Source organism: Cryptosporidium ubiquitum (assembly GCF_001865345.1).
Source record: "Cryptosporidium ubiquitum isolate 39726 chromosome Unknown contig_21, whole genome shotgun sequence".
Lineage (NCBI taxonomy): Eukaryota > Apicomplexa > Conoidasida > Eucoccidiorida > Cryptosporidiidae > Cryptosporidium > Cryptosporidium ubiquitum.
The window spans coordinates 157,186-179,603 of record NW_021639833.1 but is presented as its reverse complement, the minus strand read 5'-3'; the positions used below and the strand labels follow the sequence as shown (position 1 = coordinate 179,603).

General features: G+C 31.5%; 7 protein-coding genes across 7 annotated transcripts; 5 read left to right on the top strand and 2 right to left on the bottom strand.

Annotated features, from left to right (window-relative positions):
• Positions 1–1,083: 1,083 nt before the first annotated feature.
• cubi_01765 (uncharacterized protein) lies at positions 1,084–2,496 on the top strand (the record flags this gene model as incomplete). The annotated part of the gene is made up of 1 exon (XM_029018777.1): positions 1,084–2,496. The coding sequence occupies one exon, from the start codon at positions 1,084–1,086 to the stop codon at positions 2,494–2,496; it is 1,413 nt and encodes a 470-aa protein (XP_028873161.1).
• A 157-nt stretch (positions 2,497–2,653) lies between these two features.
• cubi_01764 (DNA-directed RNA polymerase I) lies at positions 2,654–9,764 on the bottom strand (the record flags this gene model as incomplete). The annotated part of the gene is made up of 2 exons (XM_029018776.1): positions 2,654–4,060; positions 4,515–9,764. 2 exons carry the CDS (start codon positions 9,762–9,764, stop codon positions 2,654–2,656), a joined length of 6,657 nt encoding a protein of 2,218 aa, XP_028873160.1.
• An 815-nt stretch (positions 9,765–10,579) lies between these two features.
• cubi_01763 (choline ethanolamine kinase) lies at positions 10,580–11,914 on the bottom strand (the record flags this gene model as incomplete). Its single annotated transcript, XM_029018775.1, has 1 exon — positions 10,580–11,914. One exon carries the CDS (start codon positions 11,912–11,914, stop codon positions 10,580–10,582), a length of 1,335 nt encoding a protein of 444 aa, XP_028873159.1.
• A 993-nt stretch (positions 11,915–12,907) lies between these two features.
• cubi_01762 (uncharacterized protein) lies at positions 12,908–14,101 on the top strand (the record flags this gene model as incomplete). The annotated part of the gene is made up of 1 exon (XM_029018774.1): positions 12,908–14,101. The coding sequence occupies one exon, from the start codon at positions 12,908–12,910 to the stop codon at positions 14,099–14,101; it is 1,194 nt and encodes a 397-aa protein (XP_028873158.1).
• Positions 14,102–15,320: 1,219 nt separating this feature from the next.
• Positions 15,321–16,823, top strand: cubi_01761 (RRM domain-containing splicing related protein; the record flags this gene model as incomplete). Its single annotated transcript, XM_029018773.1, has 1 exon — positions 15,321–16,823. One exon carries the CDS (start codon positions 15,321–15,323, stop codon positions 16,821–16,823), a length of 1,503 nt encoding a protein of 500 aa, XP_028873157.1.
• Positions 16,824–18,209: 1,386 nt separating this feature from the next.
• Positions 18,210–20,414, top strand: cubi_01760 (UDP-N-acetyl-D-galactosamine:polypeptide N-acetylgalactosaminyltransferase; the record flags this gene model as incomplete). Its single annotated transcript, XM_029018772.1, has 1 exon — positions 18,210–20,414. One exon carries the CDS (start codon positions 18,210–18,212, stop codon positions 20,412–20,414), a length of 2,205 nt encoding a protein of 734 aa, XP_028873156.1.
• A 579-nt stretch (positions 20,415–20,993) lies between these two features.
• cubi_01759 (uncharacterized protein) lies at positions 20,994–22,078 on the top strand (the record flags this gene model as incomplete). Its single annotated transcript, XM_029018771.1, has 2 exons — positions 20,994–21,083; positions 21,179–22,078. The coding sequence occupies 2 exons, from the start codon at positions 20,994–20,996 to the stop codon at positions 22,076–22,078; spliced, it is 990 nt and encodes a 329-aa protein (XP_028873155.1).
• Between the last annotated feature and the right edge of the window lie 340 nt (positions 22,079–22,418).

The window sequence follows — 22,418 nt, the reverse complement described above, 5'->3', positions numbered from 1 at the left end:
TCTTCTTTTCCATAATATATTGGAAAATACTCAGAATTTTCGTTTAAAGTTGGTTCAATAACCTGATAATCATCTTCAAATTCATTAACTAAACTGGATTGAACCATATTTCCATAGGCATGTGATATATTTTTTGCCAACTCCTTAAATCCTCTCTTAATATCGTAATTTTCTTCATCATTATTTTCTTCTAAATTGTTTTCCTTACTAGTTACTATATCAATATCGGTTGTATCTTCCCATACTGGATAATTGCTTAAACTAAATTAAAAAAAAAAAATTAAAAAATATAGTCATTTCAGGCAGACAAATTAAAATACTAACCTTTTGTAAGCTTCATCTTGTGTCAAAACATTGTGGTTCTTTATTATATCATCGTCAAAACTCAATTTAATGGGTTCAACTCTGTCTTGCACTCTAACATGTGTAGCTTTATTTTTCTCTGAACATTTTATAGTCATCAAAACTAAGATAAATTGTAGAATAAATAAGAAAAATATGTTTAATTTCTTCTTAAAAATTCTCCATTTTGTTGTATTCTCTTCAAAATAATGCATTTGTAATCCAAAATATTCACCCCACAATGCTCTTTGTTCTAATTCAATTTTCAAAAGAACAAAACTTGTAAAACTTAATTCTATTATTTTTCAGTATTACTTATTTAACTTTAAATATTGCTTATTTTTGCAGAATGTTGATGGATTTCTCTAGTTCCATTTATTTATCGATTTTTCAGATTTTTTTGACTGCACATTTTTCCATACATGCATTTTTGGCGCCTATCTATATGATTTACGTTACCCTCCAAAGCAAATATTACTAGGAAAATAAATAAATCAAGTTAGAATAATAGTGGAATTAAATTAGATAAGTGATTCAAAGTTATAATAATATATAAGAAACATTAATAACAAAAGTTAGAAAGTTTTCATTTGAACTTTGAGTAACTTTTGAGCATATAAACGATTTGCACAAAATCAGATTCAATATATTAAAATTTTGCTTGAGTTCAACTTTTTAATTAAAGCTGAAGAAAATATTATGATAGAATATAGTATTTAACTGTTAGCATCAAATACTAAAATGCAAACCGTAATGAGTAATGAAGGATCTACATTTATGAATGGTGTAGAGGATGAAATTCAATATATTTGGAGAAGGAATTGTCCATATCTATATGATACAATGTTATCCTATACATTGGAGTGGCCAACATTGACAATTGACTGGCTTCCAAACTCTTATAAATCAGTTGATGGAAGTTATTCTGTACACAAAATCATTTATGGAACTCATACAAGTGATCAAGAACCCAATTATCTAATAATTGCTGAAGTACATATAAGCGACTTGGAGGAAAATGAAGATTTAATGAATGTTGAAAGCTTTGCTGAATACTCATATAATCCGGATAACACAAATATGAACACAGTTCAATTTGAGGTGAAAGCAAAATTAAACCATCCAGAAGAAGTTAATAAAGCATTACATATGCCAGAACATCCATTTGTTATTGCAAGTAGAGTAGTTAATGGTGATATTCTAGTTTTTGATTATTCAAAACATGAGTCATTTCCAACTGATGACCTTGTCCACCCCCAACTTCTTCTAAAGGGTCATTCAAAGGAAGGTTATGCAATGGATTGGGGAAATGGCGTTTCAAATAACTACTTAATTTCAGGTGGGAGCGATAATATTATCAATCTTTGGGATTTTAATAACAATACCTATGGAATTTTAAATTCTAGTGCAAGAAATCATTTTAACTATCCAAATAAAATCAATGTAGATTCACAAGAATCATATGAACTTTCCCCACCAATTTTGAAGCCAATAAAAAGTATTTCGTGGCACAATTCTGTTGTCAATGATTTAAAATGGCATCCTTCTGACCCCTCAATATTTGGGTCTGTATCAGATGACGGAACTTTTTCTATTTGGGATTTGAGAAGTTTATCTGAAAATTCTCCAAATTTGTTTAGAAAGACAGAATCTGGAATCAACACTCTTTCTTTCAACCAATTTGTTCCCACCATGGTTTCCACTGGTAATTTGGATGGAATTGTTCAAATCTGGGATATCAGGAATACTAAAGAAGAGCTTTTTTCTCTCAACTTTCATTCTGAAAAGCCTATTATATGTATGGAGTGGTCTAAATGGTCTCCAAATATCCTAATCACAGGGGGAGTTGACAACAAAGTAATTGTATGGGATTTATATAAAAATCACTCTTATAAAGAAAATGACACATCTTATTCATGTAATAATGATGAAAATATCAATAATAATAACCAAATCAACGAAGACCATATCAAAGCTCATTCTCAACAGGATTCGTCAGACCCAAATGCAGTTTTTATTCACTATGGGCATACAGCTCCTATTACCAGTATTTCTTGGAATCCAAATGAGCATGGAGATCCTCTTCTAATAGCATCTGCTTCAGAAGATAATACTATTCAGTTTTGGCAATTTTCTGATACTTTTCTTAATTAATCTATCAACAACAACCATATAACATACCAGTAGTCAATTAATTAATCTTAACCAAAATAATTAAAATTTAATCTAAGTATTAATTATATATCATCTGACTTTATTATCATTCTAAGAATCTATTTCTCTTCTATCCTAATTTTTAAATTCTAATGAATTAAAGAAACTTAAAATAGCAATCTTTTTCTTTCTTAGTCTTTTTGATTTCTTCTGTTTCATTATCATTTTTTTTCTCCTTAGTCTTTGTTTTAGATTTTTTCTTATCTTTTCTTTTGCTTTCAGAACCAGTCTGATAAAAACTAGTATATGTACGGGAAATACCTGTACCAACATTAACCATTTTCCCAACTGAAATTGAACTTGCTGGACTTTTTAAATTATCCTTAGCACTTCTCAAACAAGCTTCTGTTAAAAATTTCATACTAGTTTCAAATGACATCTGCAAAAATGGTGATATATTATGCGATATTGTTCCCATTCTATTAAATACTCTTAATTGCCCACTTGCTGTAATAGAATCACTAATCAGAGTCAAATGTCTATAATCAACATTAATTCCATAAACTGAAAAAACGTTCCTCAACTCATTAATAATACAATGTCTGGCAGCTTCAACTCCATAATATTTATATACTGTTTGAATATCATTAAATCTAATTTTGTCGTGATTAATAAAACGTGGAGAAATCTTAAAAATATGCCCAACATTTGTTCCTTCTACAGTTACTTCAAATTGAGACAAATTCTTATCTGATGATTCCTTTTGGTTCCTTGTAATTCTTGCATTTTTTAAACATGAAATTGATTGAATATTTGTCTTTAAAATACAAGTTTTTAAAACTGGTAGGAAATCAATGTAATGTGGACACCTTATAACTGGCCATCCTAGCTTTAGGCTCAAAATATTAGTCTTTCTGTCAATATTAAAATCAATGACGTGTTTTAATATATCTTTAGTCAAGATCTTTAAATTTATACATGGTATTTTGGAATCATTTTCTATTAAAGTCCTATTGTCAAAGCTAGGGCCTCTGCTTGAGCTTCTTGTTAAATCTCCATATTCATCATCACTTCCGGATTCATTATTATTTTCTTCATTATTCTCTTCTATGTATTTGTTATTAGTTACTTCAGGTTCTTCATCTGAGTCATCTTCACCATTCTCCTCCTCGGAAGTTGAAGACGAAGAATCTACCGATGAATTATCATCATCATTATCGTCTTTGACCTTATCATTTCCATCTATTTCATTATCCATATCGTTCAATTCTTCTTTTTTACTATCATTAAGATCTCCACTATCATCTTCATTCTTTTTTTCGTTTTTATGCCCAACTCGAGATCCTCCATCAAAATCATCCTCATATTGTCCTCCTGCCCCTCCTCCTCCAAAAGAAAAGTTACCTTTTTGGATCATTGAGTTTAAAGCACCTTTGAAAATTCCAATGTTTCTGTCACTATTATGCCCCAAGACATATTTTGAAACAAACTCATCCGTCTCATCATTATCTTGGTTAGAAAATTTACTACTTCTAATTGAAGAAATCGTGTACATGTTATTTACCTAAAAATTCAAGTCAATTATTAATTCAAGTGATTAAAGAGTTATTTTCAATTATTATTTTGGAAGTTTAAATATGTTAATTAGAAAGATACCTTAACCAAAAACCTTCAATTGAATTCTTTTGAAAAAAACTATTGTAATAATTTGAATATATTATATTTCAGAAACAATATAATTTTCTCCACCATTCTGTATAATAAATCTCCAGGATTGGAAATTTGACAACTTTACAGAAGAACGAAAGTTTATTGTTGTTTCATCATTAATAGTAAATTCAAATTACATAAGAACCTATAAAACCTTCAACTCTCAGCAGAAACAAAAACAATTAGAAGGATTGGTAATATATTAAATAGCAAATTAAATGATTCATTCTTCCAAATTGTATTGAAAAAGTGTATTAATAGTGCAACTTCCAATAATAATAATCGAAAATATCCAGAATTAAACTTACGTGTCTTAAAAAAGGTTTAATGCATTTTGAAAGAGTTAAATTAATTAAAGAGGACATATTATAATGAGGTAAACATTTACAAAAGATTTCAAGGTCTGAAAATTGGATAGAAATTTCGTAATTCCAACAATATGTAGACTTTTTGTTTCCAGATGATGTATAATTGGCATTTTCATCATAAACAATTGAACTCTCCACTCCAACGTTTTCAATAATATCAGACAATGGGATAGATTTAAAACAATCCAAAACTTTCTCTGTATAATTAACAAAATCTGTATTATCATCTTCATTATTGAAATTTAATGTTTCGCCTTCTTTTGAACTTGCATCTTTTAATAATGGAATAAAAATATATGGAGTCTTTGAATCACCTCCTGTTTGAAGTAATTCTTTAAGTCTTGGAATACCCAAAGTAACGTTAGCAGCACCATGCCCTGCCAAGTGAAATGTATTAAGAGTCATTTGTGTGGCAGGTTCTCCAATAGACTGAGCAGCAAGACATCCAACAGCTTCTCCTGGAGAAATTTGAGTTTTCATATACTTTAAACGAAGTAATCTCTCCATCTCTAACATAGATTCATATTCTTCAGCACTATATTTGTCATTTATTAATGAATTTCTTGATTTTCTCTTTCCTTTTAAAGAATAAGTATTATTAATATAATACTTAGAATCAGTGGAAATCCTAGAAAGCTTTTGAATATTTGTCTCAGATAAATTATTTAGGAAAGACTCTGAAACTGATCCTCCATTAAGGATTGTAGGTAGTAATGAGTTTACAGTCATTTCGCTTAAAAATGAAGATGATATATTCTCAACATTAATTGTGTTGGTCTTATTTTTATCTTCAGATATGATTAAGTTATCAAAACAATCCTTTTCTTTGAATATTTTTGCTTTTTTGGAAGATTTCTCTTCAGATATAATACTTTGGTTCAAACATGTTTTAAATAAATCTTGTTTATTTTCATATTTGAATACATTCTCAAAAGAGTTATTCAAAAACTTGTTTCCCATGGATTCTTCAAATTTCACATCTCTTTCTAATAAAGATTTATTTCTAACGAGATCCTCCAATTTTGTTAAATAGCTAGATTTTGAGACGTCAATTCCATCATCACCATATATGAATTGAACAATAGTATCATCTTCACTTCTTACAGTTCCATCATAATTAACAATCATACTCTCTAATCCCTTTAAGACACATCTCTGTAAATATCCTGAACGTGCAGTCTTTACTGCAGTATCTACTAAACCTTCTCTACCAGACATACAATGGAAGAAGAATTCTTGAGCATGAAGACCATCTAAGTAACGGTCAGTAATCAAACCTCCTGCTCTAGATCCTAAGTCATATGTAGCAAAAGACGGTAAAGTTTTCATACTAGGCATAATTGGAACTCTTCTTCCTTCTAATTCTTGTTGTCCTAGCATAACGCAAATCATATTATAGTTAACCCTAGATCCTTTTGCTCCGGTTAAAACCATAGAAGAAAACCCATTTTGAGGAAAGGGAAACTTTGAAGAAGATCCATTCAATAAGTTGCCTAATTTGGATGTAATATCTCCTAAACCAATCTTTGAAATTGCATCCATAATTTTTAACAAAGAGTCTTTTTTTGTACTTAAAGTATTCCCAATCAAAGATTCTAGCTTTCGTCTTGTTAATTCATTAGGGTATGCAAAAAAATCACCATGTTCATTAAACTCATTTTCTTCATCATTAAATTTGTCTTGGATACTTTCTTCCATTTTGCTAATAGAAAGCCAACTGTTATCATATAAAACAGTATCAGAATCAGCCTGAGGATAAGAGAGAGAGTTTAAACCTTCATTTTTGTTATCATAATGTATATTTTTAGGGAAAAGTATCCCAGAATCATCATGAGTAAATTTATCTGACTCTTGTTCATCTTTGAATAAACCATCAATACTAAGTCTTTGTTGTTTCAAAGATTTGACAAGCTCTAAAAGTAAAAGCTTTTTTTCTGATTTATGATTACTATTTTCACTAAAACTCTTTACCCTCTCAATTAATATATCTAGAGCTGACGAAACCAGTTTTTCATTATTTGAAAAGTCGACTAATTCATTATTATTGACTTCCAACTCATTATCAATGTTTTTTCCCTCAAAAGTATTTTGAGAAGAGTACTTATTTTTCTTCAAATCTCTCAATTCGATTATAGTTTTTTGAGTCTTATCAAATTCATTTTTTCTTGAATTAGAACCTTTAAATGCATCAAATTTATCAGAATAATAAGTTTGGTTATTTAAATCGTTCTTCCCACCAATCTCCTTAAATATATAGTATTGGAATGCCTCTTGTATAAAAACAGAAGCATAATTATATTTCCTAATTAATTCAATACGTTCAGATTCCGCCCTAGGAGTTAGTAACATATCACTAATACTACAAGTGAAACCTCTCATTTGAAGATAAACTTGTGAAAGATTAAATATTGCAGATAAAAGTTTACCTCCAATCAAAGGACCAACAAGTTCAGTACATAAGTGAACCAAACAGTAAGAGTTGGACCCAATTTGATTCTTGTCAATAACTCCTTGTAAAAGTTCACTATTCCTTATTATTACCACTGCTTCCTCTTTCTCTCCATCTTCTTTTCCATTCCATGAATCACCAGGAGTTCTACTTTTTGAAATCAGGTTAATTCCTGCATATACACTTGGTTCAGTACTAACAAGGTTATATAGTAAAGTTTTCAAAAGAGATGTGAAAACTTGTTTTCCTGTCCATAAGGGAACCGGTTTGATAATAGTTGGTGGTTCTAAAATCAAGTTATTGTATAGGGATGGATTCTGAATATTTGAATTAAGTTTAAAGTTATTATTATGAGAAAAATCATTATTTGATAATTTTTTTGGGGAAATACAGGTATCCAGTGAATCCATAGAAAATTCAATTCCAAAATTGGAATTTTGGAAGTTGTTGTTAAGGTTTGATTGGTTTCTCAAAATAGACTCATCAACTTTGATCTTTCCTAAGGGAGATTTAACTTCTGAAAATCTCTTATTAGATCCGAATATAACCTGGCCTTGAGAAGAGTAAATCATAGGACTTCTAGATAGTGCGGACGACTTCTTATCTAGAATAAAAGACAAAGAAGTATATAGTAGATGAAAGTATTCTTCTCTATTTAAGAAAGTTGATTTAGAAGTTAAAAATGCACCTCCAATACAAGAATCTTGAATTAATCCTCTTAATGGTTCACCACTTTTTGGAACAGAGTATTGTCTGGAAGCATCCATAATGTACTTTGCCTCAGATCTAGAAAAGAGAGATTGAGGGAGATGAAGATTCATTTCATCACCGTCAAAATCCGCGTTGTAAGTACCACAATTGACATAATTTAACCTCATAATGTTGTCGTTTGGTTGTATTCTTATATAGTGAGCCATAATACTGGGTCTGTGCAAAGTAGGCTGTCTATTCATCAATACAATGTCTCCGTCGATCAAATGCCTATAAACAATTGGATGGTGGTTGCTTAAAAATGGGTTTGAAGCTGATAAAACTGACGATAAGAGTAATCTAGCTTTTGCTTTTCTTTGGTTTTGATCTAATCTTGATAAATCATAAAGGATTCCTCCAAGCAAAAGCTTATTTGCACCAGGATATAAATTTGGGCCATTTTCAACCAAATTGGCCATTAATGAGACATTATGAGTACCAACACGTTCTGGGATAGTTAAATTCAAAGCAAACATAAGTGGAACTCCTATTTCATTTGTATCTAAGTATGGATCAGGCCCAATTACAGTCCTTGCAGAATAGTTGACTCTTTTTCCCATCATTTTCTGACGGATAACACCTGCTTTTTTCTCAAGCCATTGTCTAATACCAGGCGGAGCAGAGGATGGTTTAAAGCTTTTATTTTGATCCAAATACATGTTAACTTTTTCTTGTAATGAAGAGACATATGAAATCAAATTATTTGAATTTGCTTCAATTTCTTCTTTAACGGCTTTTGACCCTTTTCCAACTTTAGGGCCTTCCTCTCCCTCAATTATAGACTCATCATTTTCCTTCCTTTGTAAGTCAACATAGAATTTTAACCTATCATTTGCCGTTAGGATTTCGAGCAGACCTGAAGTTCTTGGATGTAATAATGGTATATTTCTTCCTAGAGCCATCCCAAGTGGTCTAAACTTATTTGCAGATACTGGTACTGTAAACATAAAGAATGCCTCCCAAGCTAAGGATTTACAAATGGGAAATAGGTATTCAAGGATTTTTTTGTTATTTTCCCAAATACTTTTAATAATTGGTACGATTTGGAAGGCTTGAAAATGTTGAGTAATCATTCCTCTTCCTTGTTTAGTATGAGATTTCGCCTCTTGTGGGATGTTAATTGAAAAGTCATCATTGTAAGAACGCTTAAAAAGCTTAGTAGAACTATTATTTCCGGTTTCTTTGTTCTTTTTCCTTTTCTTAGATTCATTACTCTGTTGGCTATTAATAACAAAATCTTCTTCTTGATTATCTGAATCAACCTCATCTTCTGAATCAGGTTCTTTGTCATTTTCAGATCCTGAATCACTATGTTCGCTTCTAGTATCCTCTTGATTTGCACTAGAGCTCCAAGTGCTACCCAAGCTTACCGGGGGTTTGGAGCCTTCTGGCCAGGAAAGAGTAATACCAACTCCAAGTTGTGATTCTCTGACCTTGCCTTTAAATGAATTTCCACAAGAGCTGCAGGAAGAGTGCTTAGATGCTTTGTCTAAAAATTCTTTTTTTATTGCCTCCCAAATTTCTAGTGAATAACTATTGGATGCGATCTTACTAGATGATTGTGCATTATTGGTGTTATAAATTCCCAAATCTTTGGAACAATTATTCGGATCCTTTCCAATTGACTCAAACTTTTTTATATAACCATTACATACCTTCTTCGAAAGTCTTATACAACAACAGTGCCAACAGCAACATTTTAAAATTTTAACCAAGCTTCCCAAGAAAAGTGGATGAAAAACAGGAAGTTCCAGCTCAATATGACCTATATGACCTGGACATTCATTTCTACTTCCACATGTTCCACAGAAATCTCTATTACTTAACGGGCCCATTCTTAAATCGTGCAAACCACCGATCTTACTCTCACCAGTAGACTCGAAAGTTGTTGTCGAGGTTACATGGCAAACAGAAAGCTTCTTAACCTCAGACACCCTCAAAAGGTCAAAAGAAGCACTGTGGATGTCGGAACATATTGGTGCTGAATTCATTTTCCAATATTTTTATTCTCCTGAATTAATAACCTTAACAGAACGATTAATAGGTGTCTATTCTTTCTTTTATAATAATCTCAATTTACCTTCTTGTTTAGACCCTACCTACTATTCATCCATTTCTTTTTCATAAAGAAAAAATGGAAATAACCAAGCTTTATAAAATTCCAATTTTGACTATCTTCTTAAAATGGTCATTCATTACCAGTCGGTGGCGCCATGCGTTTACCGCCGCTTAATTTTTTAGCCAATAGTTTGATTAGACCTTCTTTGAGACAAGTGAGTAAAATAGAAATACATGCAAATATAGAAGAAAATATAGTGAATTAATTGAAATTAACAGGTGGAAGCTATGCACTAAAAAACCACAAATGGAAGTCTAGGTAGAGTAGAACTTCAATTTTTAGACAAGTAAATGAATAATTTTGATATTACACCCTATATATTATAATTTAAACATAAACTGGCGAATTAACAATGTAGGATAGGCAAACTATTCATCTTGAAATACAATTCTGATAGAATTAACTTAATTAAGAATAATAAGCACTGATTATACTTAGAATTTAAGAGGTAGTTTTGTGGTAACCGGTGGATAATTAGCAGAAAAACTTGGAATGATTAAAAATTGATGACTAATTTGTTAATTAAAATATAGCTTTACAACTAGTAATAATATAATAAGAGATAATAAAATTTGATTGACCCAATGTATTAATTTATTCTGGGAATGATTTATTTAATATTACTGAAAAATAGCGAATTATGGGAAACAAAGACAATATTTTATGTATATTAAAAATGACCTGATATTAAAATACGGGGAATTCAATATCTGGATCAATCCCTTTTAGAATACTTCGGAAATATGGTTGTGTATTAATTGACTCAAGCTTTCTATATCCATAAGATTTATAGTCAAAATTCGAGCTAGAAGAATGATTTAATCCAAAATCTGATTTACAAATTGCCCACAATCCCCAAAAAATGTTCGAAATAACCATAGAGGTTTTTACAGCTTTTAGATAAGCTTTATTGATTGCTAGAGGGTCAGAATGTTCGAATTCAGAAATTTGTTTCACATTATGATTCAAACATTTACAATTATTCTCCAATTCATCTAATCTGTTGAAATTGTTTTTATTATTATTAATTGTATCACTTTTTTCGCATTCAAATTCATTTCTTTTGCATTGATTAGTTGATAGGCCCGAAATATAGTAATTAATAAATTCAGAAATTGTTTGATCATCTGGCAGATATTCCCAATTACACGTAAATCCTGCCCATTCACATAAGTGATTACCTAAATCAAAAACACATTCCATTGTACCGGAGAACTCATAATCAATGAAAATGTAATTTTTATTTAAGGTTTCAATAATATTTCCCGGAAGCAAGTCGGAATGAGAAATTACTATTGAGCATGTTAACTTAGAGAAAACATCCGAGTATAAACTTCTTTTTAGCTTACAGATGAGTAGTTTTAATTTTTCAAAATTAATATCAATGAGATGCTCATTAGGATTTTGTTTTAAAGTTTTTTCTGAAAAAGATGTCCATTTGTCCAAAGTAGGCCATAAAATAGACATAGGTTGATTATTAGAAACAGAGTATAAGTCTTTCAAGTTCTGATTATTAATAGGGTTATATTCCAAAAAAATATTTTTCAAAATATCTTCAGAAATTTTAATTGAATGTAATTTTGCAATTTTCCTTGCAATCTGAATATAAGTTGATTTGTTTCTAAGATCCTCTACTTGTAAAGTTCTTCCTTGTACAAACTCTTCTATCTGTCCTCCTTGAAAATAATGTAATATTGGTTTAATAATTCCTGTTTCAGAAAGTAAATTTTGAATTAATTGTTCACGTTTCTCATTTACAAAAATCTTTCTTTCTTCAGAATAAAATCTAACTTTTAGATTTTGAATCAGAATATTCTTATTGATCTTTTTCATATCTTCGCAAAACAAATCCGTTGAGATTGAGACTAGAACCAAAATATTGGATAGACCACCAGTCAGAATCTTGGTTCTAATAAGCTTCTTAGGATTACAACATTTACATACACCTGTTTTAAATAATCCCCAAGATACTCTTTCAGCCTCCTTCAACTTAATTTCTAATATATCAGTATTCCAAGCCATTCTATAGAGACAGTTTTCAAAATTGACAGTTTATTGTGTATAGCACAATAGGTTGAAGTTTTATTTGCGTTTTATTCAAAAAGCTGAATTTCTATCGTATCCAAAGTTATTTATATTTGGGATACCATATACTTATTTATTTAAATATATACTGATTAACAAGAAGTTTTTAAGATGCTCTAAAAATTTAACAGAAATATTAAAAGTATCACGGGTTCAAATCCCAAACTTTGCAAAAAACTGATTCACAGTTTTTTGCCAAGTAATTCTCATTCAAAAGTTTGTAATTTAATTTTCCTCCTTCCTCCTCTTCCTCTCAGTTCTTTTCAAACTAAAATATTTTATTATAATATGGCTCTTTTAAGTGCCCGCCCAAATTCCAATTAGTTTCTATGTGGTGGGTGGTAATAAATGTGAATAGTATAAAAAAACTAAGATTACGTATTTGGTAGGCAGACTTAAAGAGAAAAAATTGAATTATATTTGTGACTTTGCGATAATAAACATTCAAATTTGCCAAAAACTTCCAAAGTTATTATGCGTTTAAACAAGATCATTTAATTTACCAAGTTATTCAAAGCTCAAGAAAGTGTAAAGCTTAATATTTATTATTAATTATTTTTTTGAAAGTAAATTGAGATATTAAAATTAATCAGGCTATTAAAATTATCTAGAAAACGGCTTTCTTTGTATTCACAAATTATAAAAACTAGGTAATTTGCGAATTAGTTTGAGTTTGCAAAGATTGATATATTGGGTATTTTAAGGCTGAGAAAATTCTTAAGTTTAAAAATATTTGGTAAATATTAAATTTCATATTTTGAATATATTAATACTTGATGTTCCAGTATGGCGTTAAATTTCAATATTACTGATAATAAGTACGTGAAATAAAGCTAATAAAAAGTTTTTTTTTTATTAAACAAACGTATATATATTTTAGAAATTTTGATTTTATGTAAATAAACAGTTTTGAGCATATTATTAGCCCACATGAACGGAATTAGAAAAGTCAATAATATATCAGAACATATGCATGGTTATGGAAATGACAAACCACTAAACAATCCTTTTGGAACACGTGCTGATATTTCAGGTTCTCCTGAGAACAGTTATAGCAATAACCCTTCTACAAGTTATAACCAAAATGGACGGTTTGGTGGCCAACAAATGGATTTTTATAACTGGGGTAACAATTCTAGTGATAATTTCAATGTTGGTGGGACTTTTTCGTTGAATAAAAATGATAATACAAATTCTTTTAATATATTAAATAATGCCAATCACCAATTCTCTACCTATGGCAATGATAATTTTCAGAGTTACAGTACTCCACACATGATGAATGGTACTGGAATACAGGGTGGAATGGGAGGAATGAATAACGTGAGCTCTGCGCCAGGAAACAATATGCTAAATTTTGGGAATAATACATCCCAGCTTGTGATGGGCATTGTGTCAAATACTGTTAAAGAGACGACAGGATTGAATTCTGAGAAGATCAGTCAACTCCAGCTTTGGTTTCCACAGACAATTGCTTCACTAAGATCCCATTTTGCAGTTAGCCATGAATATGTATTAAAGAAGATATTTCTGATCATTTGTCCTTTCATCACATTTTTCACTCAAAGCAAGAAACCATTTTCTTATGAAAACCACACTTCGATTTCTTCTAATGCAAATGATGGAGGAGCATGTCTTCCAACACTCTTCTCTGATCTTTACATTCCACTCATGGGATTTATAACATATGTTTTGGCAGATGGCGTAATTAATGGTGTGTTTTCTCAATTCAATCCTCAGATTCTTGGCTCGACTGCAACGTTTTCAATTGTATTACTAATAACGGAAATAATTCTTTTTCAATTAGTTGCCTATATATTTTCCGCAAGAGTTTTATCAACTTTGGACCTAATTAGCACTTTGGGATACAAGTACACTTCGATTGTTCTATGCGATTTCGTACTTTTGTCCACTGGTGGAATAAAAACACATGTCTTTTGGGGACTTTTTATATACTTTTCTATTTCATCTTCTTTATTAGTTTATATGATGCTCAAAGTAATTTCTACACAAAGTTTTAGCAATCAATTCAGCATGATTCAACAATCGGGTCTCACGATTGTGATTTTTATTTCGTCGTTAGCCCAGATTCCACTTTGTTGGATTCTCTTGCCTTCTATCTAGAAAAGTATAACTTTTATTAATCTTTATTTTTGTATGGAGGTTGGGTTCAACAGTTTTCAAAGGTTTAAGTTAGATTATCTTTTTCTTCTGAACCATTCCTTTGTGAATTCTACTAAAAACGAAATAAAGTTATACATTCTTTGGAAATTTAAACACAAAAATATATTTTTTTTATTTTCAAATTTTGTTCAGATACTTTATTACTCTGATAAAGTTTATTCTATGATTTATGAAAGTAAGAAAGAACTAAATGCAGTGCCTAGACATTTCGAGGAAATAAAAAAATGCATGTATCTAACAAAAAATTCTCATGTTTTTTTTTGATTAAACGGAGGATTCGAGGCAACTGTCCACATGAAAAAATTATTACAATAAGAAGTTTATAAAAAGAATTAGGCGCTAGCTGACACCATCGGCAATTAATAAGCAAATATAAATGTTGAAATACAAGTAAGCACAAAATTTGAGGGAAATCGGAGGGAGGAAAATGCGGAGAAAAGAAGTTGTTTTTAACAAAAAATTATATAGAAAATAATTTTATTTTTTAAAAAATATATAATATATCTGTATTTAATTAACATACAAAAATAAAAGACGAGATGGCGGCGCACCCGACGCATCCACTGTCGTCTTTGGCGCAATAACGAGAGGTCTCTCGAGAAAGAGTAGAATTAGGATTAATGTAATTAGTTGTGAACAATTTAATTATTATCTTCACGACAGAAGTGTTGGAAGCAAATAAAGTGCAGGAGGGAGTTTAGTTTCTTCTTTTTGTACAAAAAATATTTATTTTAGTCAGTACGAGTAAGGCTAAATAAGTATATATACTAGCTATATATAAATATTGAGATTTATTTTTGTATTTGTACGAGTATAAATACAAGGGGAATTAACATATATGAAACTTGGTTCAAGTAAAGTATTGTGATTTTTTAGATTCCAAGGATTTTGGTAGTTTCGTGTGTGTATAAGTAGATATCCCATAAGTTAGAAGAGACTTAGCATAAGCTCTAAAGAAGGGTTAATTATCTGAACGAGAACTTAGAATGAGAGTATAAGTGAGTAGCATCGTTGTCGTAAAAATCACAGATATTGATTGAATAACTTAAAAAAAAAAAATCATATTTAAGTATAATAAATATATGTGTATATTTAATTAAATATATATATATGTATATATTTTTATATTTATAAAATATATATTAACTAATTACTAACAATGACGACACTTCAAACAGAGGGTGGTAGCAGTGGAGGTCCTACGGTACCTGCTAAGATATTTTGTGGAGGATTAAGTGATGTCACAACAAATGCTTCATTGAGAACTCACTTCTCACCTTATGGTGAGATAGTGGACTCAGTTGTACTGACAGAGAAGACTACTGGTAGATCACGCGGATTTGGTTTTATCACTTTTGCCTCGGAGGAATCTGTTGATGCAGTCTTATCTTCTCCTCAAATTGTTGATGGAAAAGAGATAGACTGTAAGAGAGCAGTTCCAAGGGGTGTAATTCAAGCAAACGAGGCAGATGAATCTGTAGATAACAATCAGCCTAGTAATAATTCGGGTATTACAAACACAAATAATACAAATATCAGTGGTAATAGTGGTAATAACAATACTAGTAGCAATTCTAATGTAACAGGAAGAGCTCACATTGGAGGTTCAGCAAGTTCATCAGGTGGTTTTAGTGCAACCAAAATATTTGTTGGAGGACTTCCTCAAAGTTGTACTGATGAGAAACTTAGAGAGCATTTTGGAAAGTACGGTACTATTAAGAACCTTAGTGTTATGGTAGATAGAGATACTAATAGGCATAGGGGTTTTGGATTTGTTGAATATGAATCTCCTGATGCAGTTGAGGAGGTTATGAGACATTATTATGATCATCAAATTGATAATAAGTGGGTAGAATGCAAAAAAGCTCTTCCTAGAGAAATTATGGCAGGAAACTCAAATCAATCTAATTCAGCAGGCCATGGACCTTCATTAGGAAATCCTAGAATTAGAGCAAACCCTGCACTTGCTGCAGCATCAACCACAGCCGGTTCAAATTATGCCGACTATTACAGGAATCCGTATTTGCCTGTACATGCTGGGGGTGTTCCGAGCCAGCAAATTTATGGAAGATACGGTAGGCATGACCCTAGGTATATGTATACAGGATATGCTTCAGGATACACATCGAATATTTACGCCACTGGAGGCTATGCTCAAATGGCTCCTATGCATCATGCAACTGCACCTGGACCTCAGTCGTCCGCAGGTGTAGCAGTATCTATGCCACCAGTAATTCCAACTTTAGGTTCACACTATGGAGATGTTTCGCCAGAGCAAGCCGGTAATCTTCAAGTTCAGCCTAGTGGGTCAACTGCTACTTCTAATACTTCGAATTTGAACGCAAATAGTGCAAGTAATAATAATAATCCCAATTCCGCTCCAAATTACGATAATCAGGATGAATACCTTTCTGAACAACAAGGGGTATCTGATTCGAATGTACACTCGTATCATCATCCTGCAACATCCACAACAAACACCCCATCAGCTACTGGACCTGGAACTCATCCACCTAGACCCGGGATACCCCCTCATATGTATGCTCCAAACATGGCACGTCCTGGACCATATACTCAAGGTAGGTATGCACCGTCAGGAGCTCTTCCGTACTCGGTTCCCGGTACCGTCCCAACACATGGAAGGCTACGAGGTATGTATTGACAATAGGATTACTGAAAGATGAAGAGGAAAAGAGAATGCAATTTATTGGAAAAAGTAGAATGTGTAATGATGTGTTTCAGAATTTTGATACGTCATAAGCAGTTTGCTTACGTAATTTTCTAAGGTTTTCATCATTTAAAATGAATGTTCAATTTTTTGCATATTTCAATAACATTTGTAAGAGTGGAATAATGATGAGACCAACAGCTCCATTTTTATATTGAAATTATGATTATTGCATTAACTTAATACTTGCAAGGCAGAATATGCAAAGCAAGTATTTTGCAGTTTGGTATCGCACTATAATTGCTTGTAAGTGATTGGTGATACATGGTTTGAAATAGGGATCCCTAATTTGACACATAGTTTGCTTAATAAAAAGTATGATAATGGGCAATTCAACCAAATTTTTATTTTGGGAAACATCTATGCATGTTGAAAGAATAAGCAAGACATGATATTAATCAGATTTTACAAGATACTATTGAACGTATTACTTTTTTTTCAAAGTTCGTATTCTTTTGGTTATCTTTTGTATCTTTCAGTAATTGCAGTTCAGTATGTATTGCTTTCTTATTGTTACTAATAAATATTTAGATAATATTTATAATTCTCTTAGTCTTTTATTACTTAGATTTTTGCAAGAAAGGAATGGAAAGATATATTAAGAGAGATAATAAACTATTGATTTCACACAATTATTTCTCTAGTTGTTTTCATTAATATTTGCAAAAACATTAGATTAAAATTTTAAGATTCTAATCGAAGTGTTTCTTAATTCTCCGGCTTTAAAACTGGACTATTTAGTTTGTTAAAACAAGATAAGCGGTCTAGAAGGTCTATTTGGTTTAAGAGCTTTCAATTGAGTTATGTAAAATGACATTTACAGACTCGAACAGATGTTTTAAAAAAATTTTCCTTTTTTTTTTTTTTTACAATTGTAATACCAGAGAGTGGCAGTATCTATGCCAAAAAACTTTTTCAAATAGAATTTTAGGTAAATCCCACTCTTCCACACATTGATACAAATATTATTTGCTTTCTTATTTTTTTTTCTTGCCACACGAGATATAAAAACACATACAGGCATTGGGCGGGAACCTTGCGTGGTTTAAATAATACAAATATAATAATACCAGGAATAAGTGAAACAAGAGCTTCTTGAAAATAATTGTGAATGGATGAGTGGGCATACAAAAGTGGTACAAGATTGTATGTGCGACTTGAAATTGGTGATTGGATAACGTTTTTTGTCTGACGGAGAAAAGATAAATTTTAGGAAGTTATTGCTTGCGAATGATTAATTCGTATTAAAACATCTAAGTTTAAAATATAAGAAAGGACAAATAATAAATTTTTAAGCAAGGAAATTGTGTATTTTTGAGAATGAATCAACTAAATGGATTACGCAGACTCTTTAGGAGGTTACAAAACCAGCTAGGAAGAGCATTTGTATGTAGGAATAGTCTCGTGTATCTTATATTGGTAATAATATTACTTTGGGCATTATCTTTTACAATAGTGCACCAAATAATTATATCAAATGTTGGTAGTTATATGTCTTCTTCAGATCGTCTGAGCTTAAGAGGTATGGGTGGGAAAGGATTAAAGGTTTTTAGGTGTTTAATTAAGGGTAACTGTATTAATAATGCTGGAGAAGGTAATAATGTTGATTTTATGAAGCTTGTTGATGAGTCAGATTCAAGGCACCAGAGTTATATTATTAAGTTAAGAACTATGCCAAATAAATATAATTTGACAGAATATGGAAATGTTAAGAACTTAACAGAAAGTGTTATAATAACTAAATACTTTGATAATTTAGCTTTTGCATCTCCAAAGGATACTGGGATCAATTACAACTCTGATTTAGGCCTTTCTCTTGTTAAAAAATATGGTCTTGGCTCGAAAATTCTTCCTTATGTTGAACACAAAGAGTATTCATTGCTGTTTTCTAATACCTCGCAACAATATTTAAATTCATTTGCAGTATTTCCAGGTTACAACAAGTTAAGACAACATGGTATTCTTGGTATATTTCCTAACGGAACTACTCCTTTTGCTTTCATTGAAATGCCTCCACAAATTAATAGTGAAAATGAAGCAACTTTATTAGGGAAAGGGGGTGGTTTTTATAGACAATTATCTGATTTCCTTTCTTTAGATAGATTTCCAGAAGAAGTTAGGGACCCCATATGCAGAAATATAGTTTATCCAATAAAGGATCTTGATGATGTATCTATCATCATTACATTTTATAATGAACCACTTTCAACTTTATTAAGATCTGTTCACTCAGTTTTAAACAATACACCTCCGCCTCTACTACGTGAGATTATTCTTGTTAATGATGGATCCGATATGATAGACCTTGTTCCAGGAGGTTTCTTAGACGATTATATCAGACTTCTCCCTAAAGTCAGTGTTATTCACCTTACAGAACGAACAGGTATTGTAAATGCAAGATTAAATGGTATTAGAGTTGCAGTTGCTCCTGTAGTTGTAATACTGGATAGTCACATTGAAACTTCAAGACAGTGGCTTGAACCACAGCTTCTAAGGCTTAAGGAGTCACCAAAATCTGTAGTAATGCCACAAATCGACTCAATAGATCCAGAGAATTTTTCTTATACCAATACTACTGGAATTGGATGTAGGCTTGGATTCAAATATTCAATTGTAGAGCAGGCTTCATTGACAGGGCCTATCAATGATACTACTCCGATAAAGTCTCCAATGATGGCTGGTGGTCTTTTTGCCATTAGAAGAGACTATTTTTGGGAGTTAGGTGGCTATGATGAGAAATTCAAGTATTGGGGTGCAGAAAATGTTGAAATGAGTCTCAGAATTTGGATGTGCGGAGGACAGATTGAGTGCACTCCTTGTTCCAGAGTGTTCCATATTTTCCGAAAGAAAGGTGCTGGCTATGTTTCACCCCCCAATAGTTTATGGATTAACAGACTTCGTACAGCTCGAATATGGATGGACGAATTTTACCAAATAACTGAGACAATGGCACCTAATCCTAATATTGATCTTGGCTCGTTTGATGACATGTTACATCTTAAGAAAAAGCTCAAATGCAAATCATTTAGGTGGTTTTTGGACAATATAGCTCCAGATACTTATATTACTCAAGTGAATCAACTTCTTTTCGTAGGTGAAATTAGGAGTAAGAAAGTGGAAAATGTTTGCTTAGATTCTATGAATGGGAGTTCTGAAGGTGACCAGGTTGGTATTTTCTATTGCCATGGGAAAAAAGGTACTCAGGCATTTATAATGTCTAATAACACAAACCAAATTCGTTTAGCTTCTAAAGAGAGCTATTGTATCGGAAAAGGATTATTATACAATTCATGCTCTAATCTTGAAATGACAAATATTTGGAAGCTAGAGAATGACATGATAATTAAGACCGAGGCTGAGCCTGGTAAATATATGTGCCTTTCATTGGTAAGAAGTGAAGAATTTGCATCAAAATATACAGTAAAGCTATTAGATTGTGAGCCCAACAACCCAAATCAGCACTGGAAAATAACTAAATTTATACCTAGAAAGTTCACTCCACTTAAACTATCCTATACTTTATAATGAATTAGTTTTTTTCCAATAGCTGGAATTAATTGTAGCGAATTTCTGCATTTTTAAATAAATTTAAAACATAATTTTTGATTTGAATAGCTAGAGTTTTCATATTTGACAAGGAACACATCTTATTTATTTAATTATTTGGTTTGAATGCAACAAATTTCTTTTTGACTGCTATTATATTATTACCACGTTTTTACATGCATTCCACATTTGGTTTGTATTGTTTGGCAGTTCACAAATAAAAAAGTTAAAATTATGCCGCGCGCGGCACTCGGCTTCCGTCTCATTAAATGTAAAAGATGCCAAGGAAAAATTCAGGGGAATATTTATTTATATATTTTTTCCTCTTGACTGGGAAAAAAGAAATATTCAAGCAAAAAAGGTGGTAGTTCAGCAATTGCAACCTTAAGATTTGATACGGGAAGGATTCGGAAATTATTTTTAGCCTATTTGTGGAGTTCTCCTGAAATTGAAGACTACTAAGTTGACAGGGATTTTTAGAATAAATACAAAAATATATATTATTTAAAAGTTATATGCGAATTTATATAAATATTTAAATTAAAAAGGATAAATAAAATGAGACCAATAGTATTACAAGCTCATGAGCGTCCTATTACATTTGTAACTTATAATTTTGATGGAGATTTGGTATTTTCATGTGGCAAGGTAAGTTGCTTATTTTCTGTCGATTTCTCTATTTAGAAATAAGTAGGGAAGTTATTTAGTGCGAATTTGACTAATACTAATAATATTAATTATAGGATGGGTCAGTTGCATGTTCATTTACTTCCGATGGAAAGGTTGCTGCTAAATATGAAGCAGGAAGAGCAGCAGTTTGGAATTGTGACCCTTCATTAGATGGGAAAACTTTGATAATGTCTTCCGCAGACCAGAAGTGCGTGAGCTTTGATATTGAGAGAGCAGAGATAATTTCCTCGTATCCCATGAGTGGTACTTGCCGTTTTGTAGAGTTCAATAGAAAATACGATAATCAAGACAAGTTTGTTGTGGCTGTAGACCAATTCTATCCGGAGCCTCGACAATTACTTATAAAAAAAGTTGGTGATCCAAATATGGAAGGCATTAGAATTACAGGAATTAATAGCAGAATCACACGTGCTCATTGGGGTATGTTTGATCAAAATATTATTTCTGGCCATGAGGATGGCGGTATCTACATCTGGGATATCAGGCAAAGTTCGGAACCATATGAAGTTTTAAGGGCCCACTCTAAATTGCTTACATGCTGTTCATTCTCAGAGGATAGGACCTTGATGTTAACTTGCAGTCATGACATGACGGCAAAACTGTGGGATATGGTAAACTTAAAAGAAATTAGAAAGTATACAACTAACCGTCTTTTGAACGGTTGTTCTATATCTCCAAACTTTAACAAGGAGAAGGATCCAAGAAGACATATTTTACTTGGAGGTGGTCAACTCGCACAAGATGTCACAACAACCGGTACTCAAGAAGGTAAATTCCAAACTCTAATTATGCATATGATTTATGGGACCGAACTTGGTGCTATTAAAGGTCACTTTGGTACTATGAATGCTTTAGTTTATGCCCCAGATGGTATGGGTTTTACTACTGGTGGAGAGGATGGCTTTGTACGTATTAATCATTTTGATGATGAATATCTCAAACTAGACCCTTAATTAGTAATACTGCGAAATAGTCAAGTAAAACTATATATATTTAATAGACAAAATCGAGATCTCAACCGACTTTTGTTTTTAATGTTTTCCTTAAATCTTATTAATGCAGATTGCTATTACTATTTATTAAAATAAAACTTTACTCAAATCTCAATTATAGATGAACACACAGTTTCTGACTGTTCTAACTATCACATTTTGTATCTCGTAATTTTAATGACTGTTATTTTTATTCTTTTGAAAAAAAAGAATATGTTTTGGCGGGAATTTCGGTTTGACAAATTTAATAGGCGCCACAGTCAATTTATATATTAAACAATTAATAGTATAGGTACTTTCA